Source organism: Ovis canadensis, chromosome 3 (assembly GCF_042477335.2).
Source record: "Ovis canadensis isolate MfBH-ARS-UI-01 breed Bighorn chromosome 3, ARS-UI_OviCan_v2, whole genome shotgun sequence".
Lineage (NCBI taxonomy): Eukaryota > Metazoa > Chordata > Mammalia > Artiodactyla > Bovidae > Ovis > Ovis canadensis.
In genome coordinates this window covers 10,963,586-10,978,036 of record NC_091247.1, presented here as the reverse complement: position 1 = coordinate 10,978,036, position 14,451 = coordinate 10,963,586, and the positions used below count along the sequence as shown (strand labels likewise).

Here is a 14,451-nt window from a genome sequence, read left to right as displayed (position 1 = left end):
ATTGGATTATAAAGAAAGCTGAGCACCGAAGAATTGATGCATTTGAACTGTGGTGTTGAAAAAGACTCTTGAGAGTCCCTTGGATTAGGAGATCCAACCAGTCCATCCTAAAGGAGATCAGTCCTAGGTGTTCATTGACGGGACTGATGTTGAAGCTGAAACTCCAATACTTTGGCCACCTCATGTGAAGAGCTGACTCATTTGAAAAGACCCTGATGCTAGGAAAGATTGAGGGCAGGAGGAGAAGGGGATGACAGAGGATGAGATGGTTGGATGGCATCACTGACTCAATGGATATGGGTTTGGGTGGACTCTGGGAGTTGGTGATGGACAGGGAGGCCTGGCATGCTGCGGTTCATGGGGTCACAAAGAGTTGGACAAGACTGAGCGACTGAACTGAAAGGAGACATAGACATAGAGAACAGATTTATGGACAATTCTGGGTTGGGGAGGAAGGAGAGGGTGGGGATGTATAGAGAGTAACACGGAAACATAACATACATTACCATATGTAAAATAGATAGCCAATAGGAATTTGCTGTATGACTCAGGGTTCTCAAACCCAGCTGGGTAACAACCTATAGGAGTGGGATTGGGAGGGATGGTCAAGTGGGAGGGGACACGAGTAAACCTACTGCTGACTCATGCTGATGTTTGGTAAAAACCAACACAGTACTGTAGAGTAATCATCCTTCAGTTAAAAATAAATAAATTAAAAAAATTTTAAGGCTGACAACATCATGTGTTGACAAGGGTACAAAGCAACTTTCATATGTAGTTGCTGGGAAAAGAAAGCTAGTTTGAGGAAAAGGTCTGGCAGTTTCTTATAAAACTAAAGACATACATATCCTATGGCCAAGAAAATTCAAAACAGAAGTCTTTGGAAAAAAAAGATTCCTTTGGGAATATTCGTGGCCTCTTTATCTATAAAAGTCAAAAGTTTATATCTGTCCCAGTATTCATCAAAAAGAGAAGGCTTAAATAAACTGTGACATATTCAGAAAATGGAACTACTCAAAAGAATGAGTTACTTCTGCATGAAACAACACAGATGAATCTTAAGAATACACTTGATCAAAGAAGGTTTACACAGTGTAATTCAAGTACACTGTAAATAGCTGATACTAATCTGAAATGAAAATTTTAAAAAAAGCATTGCCTCTGGGATAATGGGTAGCAGGCTAACTAGAGAGGGATATGGAGAAAGTTTTCTGGAATGATGCTATTGTAAAACTTGACTGAGGTTTGAGTTACAAAGGTGTATGTAGTTTAAAAATTTTATTTATTTTTATTGAAGTCCCAAGATATATCTATTTGTTAAAACTCACCTAATGGTACACTTTAGTTCTGTGTATTTCATTATATGTAAAGTTTACATTAAAAAAAAGAAGTAAAAAAATAAATACATAACTATAAAATCCAGTTATTTATTTGCATGATGAAGTGTTGAGGGGTAAAGTCCACAGTTTACTTCAAAATGCATCAAAAACTGAGATGAACTGATGACTGAAAAAAGAGATTGATAAATGTTACATGTTAATAGTTACATGACTACACAGAAACCAAACTACTTAGAGCAAAATAGACCAAAATCTTGAACACACTCTTCATAAAGAACACATATGAAAAGTTGTTCAACTTCAACAGTCATTCTAGAAATGACACTTGGAACCACAAGGACCTACTACTTAACACCCACCAGATTCACATGAAACATAAGGAATAACAGCAACAGGTGTTGGCAAGGATTGTTGTTATTTAGTTGCTCAGTCGTGTCTGATTCTTTGCAATCCCGTGGACTGCATAACACCAGGCTTCCCTGTCCTTCACCATCTCCTGGAGCTTGCTCAAACTCATGTCCATTGAGTTGGTGATGCCATTCAACCATCTCTTCCTCTTTCGTCCCCTTCTCCTTTTGCCTTCAATCTTTCCCAGCATCAAGGTCTTTTCCAATGAGTTGGCTCTTCGTATCAGGTGGCCAGTTTTGGAGCTTAAGCTTCAGCATTAGTCTTTCCAATGAATATTCAGGGTTGATTTCCTTTAGGATTGGCTGGTAGGATCTCCCTGCAGTTCAAGGGACTCTCAAAGTCTTCTCCAGCACCACAGTTCGAAAGCATCAATTCTTCAGTGCTCAGCCTTCTGTACGGCTCAACTCTCATGTCCATACGTGACCACTGGAAACAGCAACTCTTACACACGGCTAGTGCAAGCGTGGACTGTACAGCCAGGCCTTTAACTAGTAAGGCTGAATACACCTGTACTGTCTGACCCTGTAATCTACTCCTAGGTACGTTCCCCAGAGAAAATCTGTATGTGTGCCAGGTAACTGATGGAAGATTTCACAGTGGCATCATTTTTAACAATAACAAACCAGACACAACCCAAAGGGCCATTATCAGAAGATAATGAGTGACATGTGACAAAACTATAATGACAATTACAAAATTCAGGGTTTTAGCTTCATTTGAGAGGGAGATAAGATCAGGAAGGCCCATTGAGGGGCCTCAAAAGTAACGAAAACTTTCTGCTTCTTAAACTGAGTGGCAGATACTCAGATGTGCCTGATACTGTTCATCTTCATACCTTACATATTAATGTATGAATATTATTTTGGATCTATTCAAAGTTTACTTAATGCAGGTAAAACATGATTCTTAAACACCTAAAATGGCAAGATTGATCTTGTTTGCCTACCCGAAAAATCTTGTGCATCCTCATGGTGGCTGAACAAAAGATAAACCTTGTGAGAAGCAAGCGAAGAAATTCATCTCCAAAAAACTGGAGAAATGCCTGATCTGCAAAGAGGAGAAAAGTGATAGTAAAAGGATACTTAAGTGGAAAATACATTTCAAAAGGGAAGACACGTTCAGGAAAACCTTCTCAACTTTCCTACCTTCAACAAATACCATTACATCAAACAATTTAAACAATTTTAAACCAGGATAGTACATTTTGTTAAGTGTGCAGTTATAGTAGTAGGGTACCTATTGAACGTGAATGGGTCAGTAGCTGGGCAATGTCGCGGTTGATTTTTCGAAGATATTCTTGACACTTTTCCCATAGGCCTCTACGCATGCTTGACAGTCCAGAGACAAATAGGAAGGCCATTAGAGGATTGTTCAAAAAGAGAGTGAACAGGCTACCTCGTTGAGATTGATCTGCAATAACAAACATGTTAAATATATAGAAAACAGTTTCACAAAAGAGAGGCATTTGAGGAACATGTTAATATATATGTATAAGATTAATGTTAATTATAATAATGTTAACATTAATAATGTTATATATAACATTCATAATATATATATGAATATCATTAAATTATAATTCAGCCAGGTAGATTTGGCTTAGAACTACAAAAGCAAAACCCAGGTATATTGCTTTCTGCTGAACAAACTTAAGATAGAGCCTCATTAACTTAAGAGAAATGGAAAATAAACATATTCCTTTGCTTTTTGCCCTCCAGCTAACAACTTCCATGCAAATATGGTAAGCGCTGGATCATGGGCAGCTCCTGATGGAACCCTCTGAGGAGCACTAGAGCTGCCAGCCACCTTCATTCTCCTTTGTTAGTTGCTCTTTCTTTACCTATCCCATAAACATCAGTATTTTCTCTCTCCACATTGTTGATGTCCCCTATGCACATGACTTTGGTTATCACTTATGTGCCTACTAAGTCAGAGTTCTCTAGCTGCAGCCTAACTGAGCTCCTTAGGTCCAGAATGGCACTGTTCCACAGCAGCCACCAGGCACTTCAAAACAGTGTCCAAACTGACACACACTGTGAAGTGTAAAATATACATGGGATTTCAAAGCCTCAGTACAAAAAGATTCATCGTTAACCTTAATTTCACCTGTTTGTCTCTAAAGACTTTAAAAAAAGGTATTTCTAGTAGCTACTAGAAAACTTAAAATCATACGTGTGATTCCTATATTTCTACTGGACTCAGTAGCCCCTGATTATGACATTTAATGTAACTCTCAAAGGTAACCTCAAACTCAACACGTTAAACTTGAGACTTGGAAGCAGATTCTTTCCCCCTATTTGTTCTCTTACAAATCTTATCCAGGATCATCATTGCTACCATCACCTAAGCCAGAAACCTGGAAGTCCATGCTTCCCTCCTCTCCTTGATTCCCTCATCCTGTCCATCACCAAGTCCTCTTGGTTCTCTGGAACGATTACCTTCTGGAGCCAGCTAATAAGCCATTGTCTTTAATCTGGCCACCATCATCTCCCCATTTTCATCAAACCTCCTCTCCAATTCATTATTCACATGCTCACATGCTATTTCTTTGCTAGAACACTCTTATTCAACCATATTTCACTCCTATCTACCTGTCTAATTTTACACATCCTTCAACTCCACTTGAGACATCATTTCAACCACTTTCATAGTACAAAAGATAGGATTCTGGACTAAGACACGTTAAGGGCACATATTTAAATTAAGCACATTATAATAACGACAATAGTTAACACATATTGACTACTTACTGTGTACTCAGAATTCTTTAAGGAGGTAGGTACTATTATTATCTCCATTTATTAGGAAAGACACTGAGGCACAGAATGCCTGAGGAACTTCCCAAGGTCACACAGCTTGTAGGGGGCAGAGTTGGGATTCAAATATGATCAATTTGCCTCTAGAATCTGTGTTTTTACCCTCTTCACAATAAAACCTTTCTGATTAAATAATCATGGTATTAACCCATTTGTTCATGCAATTTAAAATAAAGCTGTTTCATCATAGGAAAAAACTGACAGCAAAAAGTACTCGCCATTGGAAGGGGCTTACATTTCTTCAGAAATGGTAAGAAACAGGTTAACCAAGTCCTCAAAGCGGGAGAGCTTTACCGTTGTTTGAAGGTAAGTTCTATCCCTTAGTGATCTGTCTTCTAGATACATGAACTTAGTGTTTCTACACGCTCTTCTCTGTGAAATAGCAGAACTTACCTTAAAACAACGGTGAAAAGTCTCCAGCTTCTCTCGGGCATTCAAATGCTGACCATCACCTCCTGTGTCAAACTATATCAGCAGACAGGACTTCTGGCTGGGAAGTAGCAGTAAAATGCCATCCCCCACAGAGACACCAGCACTGTTCACGGTTAGGAAGATAGTGAAACAGTGACAAGTACTGCTAAAACAGGAGTAAGGTTTGTTTAGTATTTTACCTAGTTTAATGACTAGGCGTTAGAATCAGATTTTGTGTGTTGCTTACTGAGGACAAATTATTCAAGACAAAAAAATTTTCATTTCTCAGCCACTTGAGAAACCGCACAACACTGACCTGTCTCTCTGGCACACTGAGAAGAGGTTTTTTTAATGTTAAAAATACAGTGACGTAAAAATGTGAATAAAAGAAACCTTTTAAGTTGTGCCAGCTAGGTTATCCTAATCCCTTGGGCATGGATTAAGAGGTGTCCTAGACCAGATTTCTCATGGTCTTAAAAGATACTTAAAATATAGAGCCAGACATAGAAGAAATCATACTATGTGGATGAAGACAAGCACACCTATAAAACAAATTTTAATATTCACAAATCTTAAGTTCCCCAATAGCAAGGGAACCAAAACCACTCTCTTCTCAAGGACGTTTTATCATTTCTTTTAGACCTATCTCAAGGCCTAACTGGAGCCCATTCAGGAAGTCTGATTGTTGGCAAGTCTTCGTGGTTTATTTCAGACTGATACTTGCCACATTAAACACTATAAACCTAAACCTGACCACTATAGATGGGGGAGACAAAGATCAGATCAGTATTATTCAAAATGAAGACATAATTGATTTGTGACCTATGGATATAACAGGGAATGAAAGAACATACCTTGTAAAGCTTTTGGATAGGCTGTAGGAGAAAGCAAGCAGACTAGTGGCTGTCCAAATAAGTTTGTGAAATTCTGTAATGTACAAGAATTTAAAACTTTCATTAAAGATTTGACCAATGACAGTTACTCAGTAATTTTCCAAAGCATATCACTAGTGTATAGATCAGGTTCTTTTACTCATAAGTAGATGCAGAAATATCAGTAATGGCTCAAGAGGCTGTCATTCAAGTATAACTAACATGCATAATAGGCTTTCTTAAAATGGTGACATTCATTAAGTGAACTATTGATTTTTAAAGGCACATACATGGTTGCAGTGTTACAAGGAGAGGTCGCTTGGCTGTTTAAGAGGCCACTCCACTGAGCAGCACACCTAGGATTTACAAGGGCAGATTTGCCAAGATCTAGGAACTGGCTCTCAGCCTCACAGGCTGTAAAACCTGACTTACAGGTATGTGAAGGCTGGGTTCGTCTCTCGCTGTGAATCATGTTAATAGATCGTACAGAATGATGCATAAAACCAGAAGGTCAATGGGTTAATTTATGGTGAGAATTAAACTGACGCTCACTACTCCTGCATGATTAATACTGTCCTTTCCATAAAGGCAGAGCTACATGAGAAGTAAAATCATAAACTGTGTGGTAAAGCAACAGAGATAAAACTCCTAGGAGTAAACTTAAGAAGTGAAAAAACACCAAAACAACTAAAAAACTACTTCTGAATGATAAACATGAAGACTTGAACAAACAGGAAGACATACTATGTTCTTAGAGGGAAACCCATTCTAAAGATATCATTATACTAATTTATTAAAATTTAAATCAACCTTAACAAAAATGGCCACAGATTTTTTTTTTCCCCTGTACAATTCAAAGAAATTAGAAAGTGCATTTGGATAAGACACATTAGCCAGGAAATTTCTGAAAAAGAAGAGCAGGGGGACTTGCTTGGTGGTCCAGTGGTTAAGAATTCCTGAATAATGTGCTTCCATTGCTGGGGACACAAGATCAATCCCTGGCTGAAGAACTAAGATCCCATGTGCAATGTGATGTGGTCAAAAAATAAGTAAAAATGAAGCTAAAAAGAGTAAAGGGGGGAAACTAGACTTATCAGATATTAAAACATATTTTAAAACCTCAGTAATTAAAAATAAGTGCCTTAGCATAAAAAGGAGGCAGAAAAACCAATGGAAGAAAATGAAGAGTTCAGAATTAGACCCCGAAATAGATGAGGCTTAAGGATATATTATAAGGATGATGGTTTGGCACTGGCAGGAAAAACTGACATCTATCTAGAAAACTCCATACTTCATGCCAAAATCAAGGATGAATTTCTAATATAATCAATTTAAATATAAAAAATTAAATAGCAACAGTGCTGAAAGAGAATATAAGAAAATAAGGGTAATTTCTCTAATCTAGAATATCTTCCTGACGGTTGTAGTTAAGACTGACAAACCCATTACAAAAACCAAAGGCTTGTGAATTGTAAAATACAGCATAAACTAAAGCAAAAGCCAGAAGATGAACTGGGGAAAATATCTGCAACTCACTTTGCAAAGGATTGATCTCCTTAATATAGAAAGAGCTTTTCCAAATCCGTAAGAAAAAGACCACTGTTTCAACAGAAAAATGGGTACAAGGTAACAGGGAATACAATATTGACTGATTTTCATATATGTAATCTCCTTTTTCAGATAAACTCTTTTGGCAGATGATTCTATTAGTAGGTGTATTTGCTGCTGTTCAGTTGCTCAAGGTCATATAAATGTCTTCTGGCCTGTTATAAATAGGGTATTTCTGACATTTTACACTGCTCTAGAATTGTATAGATTATAAAAGTTTAAAAGAGCTTATTGGTGAACTCAACTTTACAACTTTAAAATAGTAAGTACATAGTACCTTTTCAAAGATCTCTTTTCTTCAATAGATACTCATTGAACCTACAAATTAGATACTGTTGTAGGTGCTAGGGGTATTGCAGTATGAAAAAACAAACCAAAACAAACAAAAAACAGATTAAAAAAAAATCCTGTCTTTCTGGAGCTGACATTTAGATGGGGGTGGAGGTGGCAGGTAGCGACCTGCAGTAAACAAAATAAATAAAGTTATATAACATTACGGAGGTTGACAAGTGCTACATATGCAAAGACAGCAGAGTACACCTGGCAGTAAAGCAAAGATTCATAATCAGAATGTATTTCAATTCCAAATCAGCCATCTTCTGCCCTGGTTTTATCAGTAAAACGGGGTTAACAGAAATAACACATTGGGTTACAAGGGTTAAATGTATTAATATTTGTAAAGTGCTTAAAATAGCACATGGTAACAGAAGCTAACTGTTATGATTATGAGAAAAATAAAGATAGGTGACTAGAGTGCTGGGGAGGCATATAATTTTAAATAAGTGAAAGTGAAGTTGCTCAGTCGTGTCCGACTCTTTGCAACCCCATGGACTGCAGCCTACCAGGTTCCTCTGTCCATGGGATTTTCCAGGCAAGAATGGGTTGGGGCAATCACAAAAAAGTGAACTAAAGTGGATAGGAAATGGGTGAATTTAATTCAGATGATCATTATATATACTACTGTAGGCAAGAATCTCTTAGAAGAAATGGAGTAGCCCTCATAGAGTCTGAAATGTAGTACTTGGGTGCAATCTCAAAAACAACAGAATGATCTTGATTTGTTTCCAAGGCAAACCATTCAATATCACAGTAATCCAAGTCTATTCCCCAACCACAAATGCAAAAAGCTGAAGTTGAATGGTTCTACGAAGACCTATTAAGACCTTCAAGAACTAACACCCAAAATATATGTCCTTTTCATCATAGGGGACTGGAATGCAAAAGTAGGAAGTCAAGAGATACCTGGAGTAACAGGCAAGTTTGGCCTTGCAATACAAAATGAAGCAAGGCAAAGGCTAACAGTTTTGCCAAGAGAACGCACTGGTCATAACAAACACCCTCTTCCAACAATACAAGAGACAACTCTACACATGGACATCACCAGATAGTCAACACTGAAGTCAGATTGATTATATTCTTCACAGCCAAAGGTCAAGAAGCTCTACAAAGTCAGCAAAAACAAGACTGGGAGCTGACTGTAGCTCAGATCATGAATTCCTTATTGTGAAGTCAAGTGGGCCTTAGGAAGCATCATTATGAACAAAGCTAGTGAAGATGACAGAATTCCAGCTGAACTATTTCAAATACTAAAAGATGTTGTTGTTCAACTGTTGCACTCAATATGCCAGCAAGTATGGAAAACTTGGTAGTGGCCACAAGACTGAAAAAGGTCAGTTTTCATTCCAATCCCAAAGAAGGGCTATGCCAAAGAATGTTCACACTACCACCCAATAGACTCATTTCGCAGGCTAGCAAGGTCATGCTCAAATTTCTCCAAGTGAGACGTCAACAGTTCATAAACTTAGAACTTTCAGATTTAGAAAAGGGAGAGGAACCAGAAATCAAATTGCCAACATCCACTGGATGACAGAAAAAGCAAGGGAATTCCAGAAAAACATACACTTCCGCTTCATTGACTACACTAAAGCCTTTGACTGTGTTGACAAACTGGTGAAAATTCTAAAGAGATAGGAATACCAGATCACCATATTTACCTTCTGAGAAGCAAAAGTTAAAACTGGGCATGAACAACTGACTCGTTCAAAATTGGGAAAGGAGTATATCAAGGCTGTATATTGTCATCCTGCTTATTTAACTTATATGCAGAGTACATCATGTGAAATGCCAGGCTGGGTGAAGCTCAAGCTGGAATCAAGATTGCTGGGAGAAATATAAATAACCTCAGATATGTAGATAACACCATCCTAATGACAGAAAGCAAAGAGGGAACTAAAGAGTTTCTTGTTGAAGGTGAAAGAGGAGCGTGAAAAAGCTGGATTAAAACTCAAACCTTCAAAAAACAAAGATCATGGCATCTGGTACCATCACTTCATGGCAAATAGATGGGGAAACAGTGGCAGACTTTATTTTCTTGGGCTCCAAATTCACTGCAGATGGTGACTGCAGCCATGAAATTAAAAGACCCTTGCTCCTTGAAAGAAAAGCTATGATGAAATAGACAATGTATTAAAAAGCAGAGACATCACTTTGCTGACAAAGGTCTATACAGTCAAAACTATGGTTTTTCCAGTAGTCATGTACAGATGTGAGAGTTGGACCATATAGAAGGATGAGCACCAAAGAATTAATGCTTTCGAACTGCGGTGTTGGAGAAGACTCTTGAGAGTCCCTTGGACTGCAAGGAGATCAAATCAGTCAATCCTAAAGGAAATCAACCCTGAATATTCACTGGAAGGACTGATGCTGAAGCTGAAGCTCCAATACTTTGGCCACCTGATGCAAAGAACTGATTCACTGGAAAAGACCCTGATGCTGGGAAAAATTGAAGGCAGGAGGAGAAGGGGACAAGAAAGGACAAGATGGTTGGATGGCATCACTGGCTCAATGGACATCAGTTTGAGCAACTCCAGAAGATGGTGAAGGACAGGGAAGCCTGGCGTGCTGTCGTTCATGGGGTCACAAAGAGTTGGACACAACTGAGCAACTGAACAACAACAAAATTACGGAAAGCTCTATTAAGAGGCTTCAGCCTTTGCACAGGTGTTTGACCCCCTCCCCCATTGCTGGCACCCGAAATAACAAACTTTCCTTTCCACACCTGAATTCTTTTTTGGCTTTTGAGCAGCAAGCAGCCAGACCCCACTTTCAGTTACAATAGCCTTCTTATCCTGTATAGATTGAACCAGAAGAACTGGTAGAAAAAGGGCAAATCATTTGTAATAAGCTTTTAAACAAAAAGAGTGGATTTTGGTGGGGGAGGAATGTGTGTTATTTAGAGATGGAAGAAGAGCCAGGAATTCCAACAATTAAAATGATTTCCTTTAAATACTCTGGTTAACTGTGTTTTACTGCATGTGGCCTGTATCTTTCAAAGCATAAAATATTTCTTTAAATTACTGAAGTAGTAGTTAGAGGGAATGGCGTTTGAGTCTTTCATCACGTTTTAGACATCGACAAGTTGTGATCTGTCTGGTATATAACATGAGAAGGAGGAACATTGCTGGCAGTATTCTCCTGTTCAGGCTATTCTCTCTTTCACAGTGAACAAACTGCTTAAGAAACTCATGGTTTAAAGAGGAAAGAGAAATATGTCTTATAAGAAGATGGGGATAAAGAAAATGGCATCTTACTGTGTCCTAAAAAATAAGACAAAATTATTTGGAGTAATTAAACACATAGAGAAAGAGAAGATGAAGACGTATGGGCCAGGCAAAAAAAAAAAGAGGCTTCAGTTAATTAAACGCCTGGAAAACAAAAAGTGTTCTTTGGAAGAGGATTCACAGTTGAAGGAACAGAATACAAAGATCCTAAGCAGAAGACTGCCAGGTATGTTTGAGGAAGAGCAAGGTCTGTGTGGCTGAAGAGAACTGTGATAAGGAGACCACAAGAGAAGATCAGAGATGCATTTGGGGGGTGGGGGAGAAGCATGAGAGCAAAAAGTATGAAGCCTTTACCCTTAGTGAGATGAGGAGCCTTCAGAGTAGATAAGTGACATAATCTGATTTACAGGCACACCCTGCAGGGGAACAAGGGCAGGAGGAGGAAGCCTAGTTATGAGGCTACTGCATTAATTCAGGGGAGAGATGGTGGTGGCAGTGAAGGTAGTAAGATTCTGGGCATATTAGTTATAACCAAGAAACCATTCTGAAGTGGATGTGGGTGTGAGGCAAGGAAAAGTTCAGAATGAAACTAAGGATTTGGGCTCAGTTCAGTTCAGTTGCTCAGGTGTGTCCGACTCTTTGCAACCCCATGAATCGCAGCATGCCAGGCCTCCCTGTCCATCACCAACCCCCGGAGTTCACTCAGACTCACATCCATCAAGTCAGTGATACCATCCAGCCATCTCATCCTCTGTCGTCCCCTTCTCCTCCTGCCCACAATCCCTCCCAGCATCAGAGTCTTCTCCAATGAGTCAACTCTTCGCATGAGGTGGCCAAAGTACTGGAGTTCCAGCTTTAGCATCATTCCTTCCAAAGAAATCCCAGGGTTGATCTCCTTCAGAATGGACTGGTTGGATCTTCTTGCAGTCCAAGGGACCCTCAAGAGTCTTCTCCAACACCACAGTTTAAAAGCATCAACTCTTCGGTGCTCAGCCATCTTCACAGTCCAACTCTCACATCCATACATGACCACAGGAAAAACCATAGCCTTGACTAGACGGTCCTTAGTCGGCAAAGTAATGTCTCTGCTTTTCAATATGCTATCTAGGTTGGTCATAACTTTTCTTCCAAGGAGTAAGCATCTTTTAATTTCATGGCTGCAGTCACCATCTGCAGTGATTTTGGAGCCCACTGTTTCTACTGTTTCCCCATCTATTTCCCATGAAGTGATGTGACCAGATGCCATGATCTTCGTTTTCTGAATGTTGAGCTTTAAGCCAACTTTTTCACTCTCCACTTCCACTTTCATCAAGAGGCTTTTTAGTTCCTCTTCACTTTTTGCCATAAGGGTGGTGTCATCTGCATATCTGAGGTTATTGATATTTCTCCCGGCAATCTTGATTCCAGCTTGTGCTTCTTCCAGTCCAGCGTTTCTCATGATGTACTCTGCATAGAAGTTAAATAAGCAGGGTGACAATATACAGCCTTGACGCACTCCTTTTCCTATTTGGAACCAGTCTGCTGTTCCATGTCCAGTTCTAACTGTTGCTTCCTGACCTGCATACAGATTTCTCAAGAGGCAGGTCAGGTGGTCTGGTATTCCCATCTCTTGAAGAATTTTCCACAGTTTATTGTGATCCACACAATCAAAGGCTTTGGCATAGTCAATAAGGACTATAGTCATTAACTGGTATGGGGAAGCTGGACACAGAAGAGGTCTAGAAACTGTCCTGGGCATGTCAGCTTTGCAATCTCTATTGGAGTCACCAATGAGACATGTGGAGTATGTAGATTATATTCGAGTCTGGGGTTAACTGAGAAAGATTTGGGCTGGTGATAGAAATGTGGAAATTGTCAGCAGAGAGATAGTAATTAAAGTCATGAAACTACTAAGGGCATCTAAGGAGTCAGCTGTAGCTAGAAAAGAAGAACAAGGATGGGGCCCAGGGATACTCCAGTGATAGGTCAGAAAGATGAGGAAAAACCTGTAGAGGAGACTGAGAAAATAAGCTTGACACCAGGCCTTTAGGATTGATGCTCAAACTGAAGCTCCAATGCTTGGGCCACCTGATGTGAAGAGCCAACTCTTTGGGAAAGTTCCTGACGCTGGGAAAGATTGAAGGTAAGAGATGGGGGCAGCAGAGGATGAAATGGTTAGGTAACATCACTGACTCAATGGACATGAGTTTGAGCAAATTCCAGGAGATGGTGAACAACAGGGAAGCCTGGTGCGCTGCAGTCCATAGGGTCGCAGAGTCAGACACAACTTAGCAACTAAAGAACAACAAGGCCTCACCTGCCCTAAGGCAACTGAACCACTTGAACTTAGATTTTGAAGGCCTTACAGAGAAGGGGATAGAAGTCAGAGCTCAGGGTCTGTCTAAAATGAGAGTCTAATAGAAAACCAGCCTTGCTAAACTGGAATCCCAAAGGGCTATACTCTTAGTCTATGTATGTATGTGAACGTCGCTCAGTCGTGCCTGACTCTTTTTGACCCCATGGACTATAAAGTCCACGGAATTCACTGTTAGGGTGAGCGAAATCCAAATTTCACACTTTCCCTAACTGCCATGACCATGCCTCAACAGATCACAAGGAAAATTTTCCTGGTGCTGAGCAGAATAGAGAAAGAGCAAGCAAAGGAACCAAACAGCCCTAAGGGTTTTAACTACAAGCCAGCCCTCTTGCATGTTTGCAGCCCAAATTTATACCACCTAGGTAATCCCAAACACATAGTCCCCGGGCAGCGCCTCTGTAGCAGAAGCACATGCAGATCCTCTCTGGATGAAAATATCATCATTCTAGGGTTCAGCGAATTTATCACAGAGAATTTTAAGGATACAAGAATAATCTAATCAAAGATAATCAAGCATACTGGGATACAGAAACAGCAATGGGCATCTTTGGGCAGCAAAAGCAGATTTCAGGTGTAAGAATTACCAGATGGATAACAAATAATATGATAAGTAGGCCTATTAAGTTTAAAGAAATAAAGAAGAAACTTGAAAACAGAAAACAGGGAACTATAAAAAGGGCAATGAATCACTTGAAAAAAGAACCAACTAAAACTTTCTGAAATGAAAAATACCACAACTAATATAAAACTCAATAAATGAGTTTAATATCCAAGTTAGTCACAGCTGAAAAAAAAGGAATTTGTGAACTGAAAGCTAAATTGAAAGAAATCATCCAAGTTTCAGCCAGAGAAATGAAAAGATGGAAAATACAGAAGAGAGGTCAAGAGACGTGGATGACACAGTGAGAATGATGTATGTAAAATCAGGTCCAGAAAGAGATGAGAGAGAAGCCGAGCATGGCCAAGGTCTGAAGAGATAATGGCTAAGACTTTTCCAGCAGTAATGAAAAACTCTAACCTACAAATTCAAGAAGTCCAGCAACTCCCAACAGGTTAAATATAAAAGAAACAAAACCTAGA

General features: G+C 39.3%; 1 protein-coding gene across 4 annotated transcripts in view; it reads right to left on the bottom strand.

The window, feature by feature from the left end:
- Positions 1-14,451, bottom strand: part of SCAI (suppressor of cancer cell invasion) — a 111,685-nt gene that overhangs the window by 9,740 nt on the left and 87,494 nt on the right. For 3 of the 4 annotated variants that reach the window (XM_069582421.1, XM_069582422.1, XM_069582423.1), the window contains 3 exons: positions 5,830-5,902; positions 2,985-3,158; positions 2,695-2,795 (listed from right to left, as the gene is read on the bottom strand). In XM_069582421.1, coding sequence (XP_069438522.1) covers positions 2,695-2,795; positions 2,985-3,158; positions 5,830-5,902 — 348 coding nt within the window. Of the gene's footprint in view, positions 1-2,694; positions 2,796-2,984; positions 3,159-4,957; positions 5,100-5,829; positions 5,903-14,451 lie in introns of all 4 variants that reach the window. The other variant, XR_011255494.1, reaches the window with a different exon arrangement.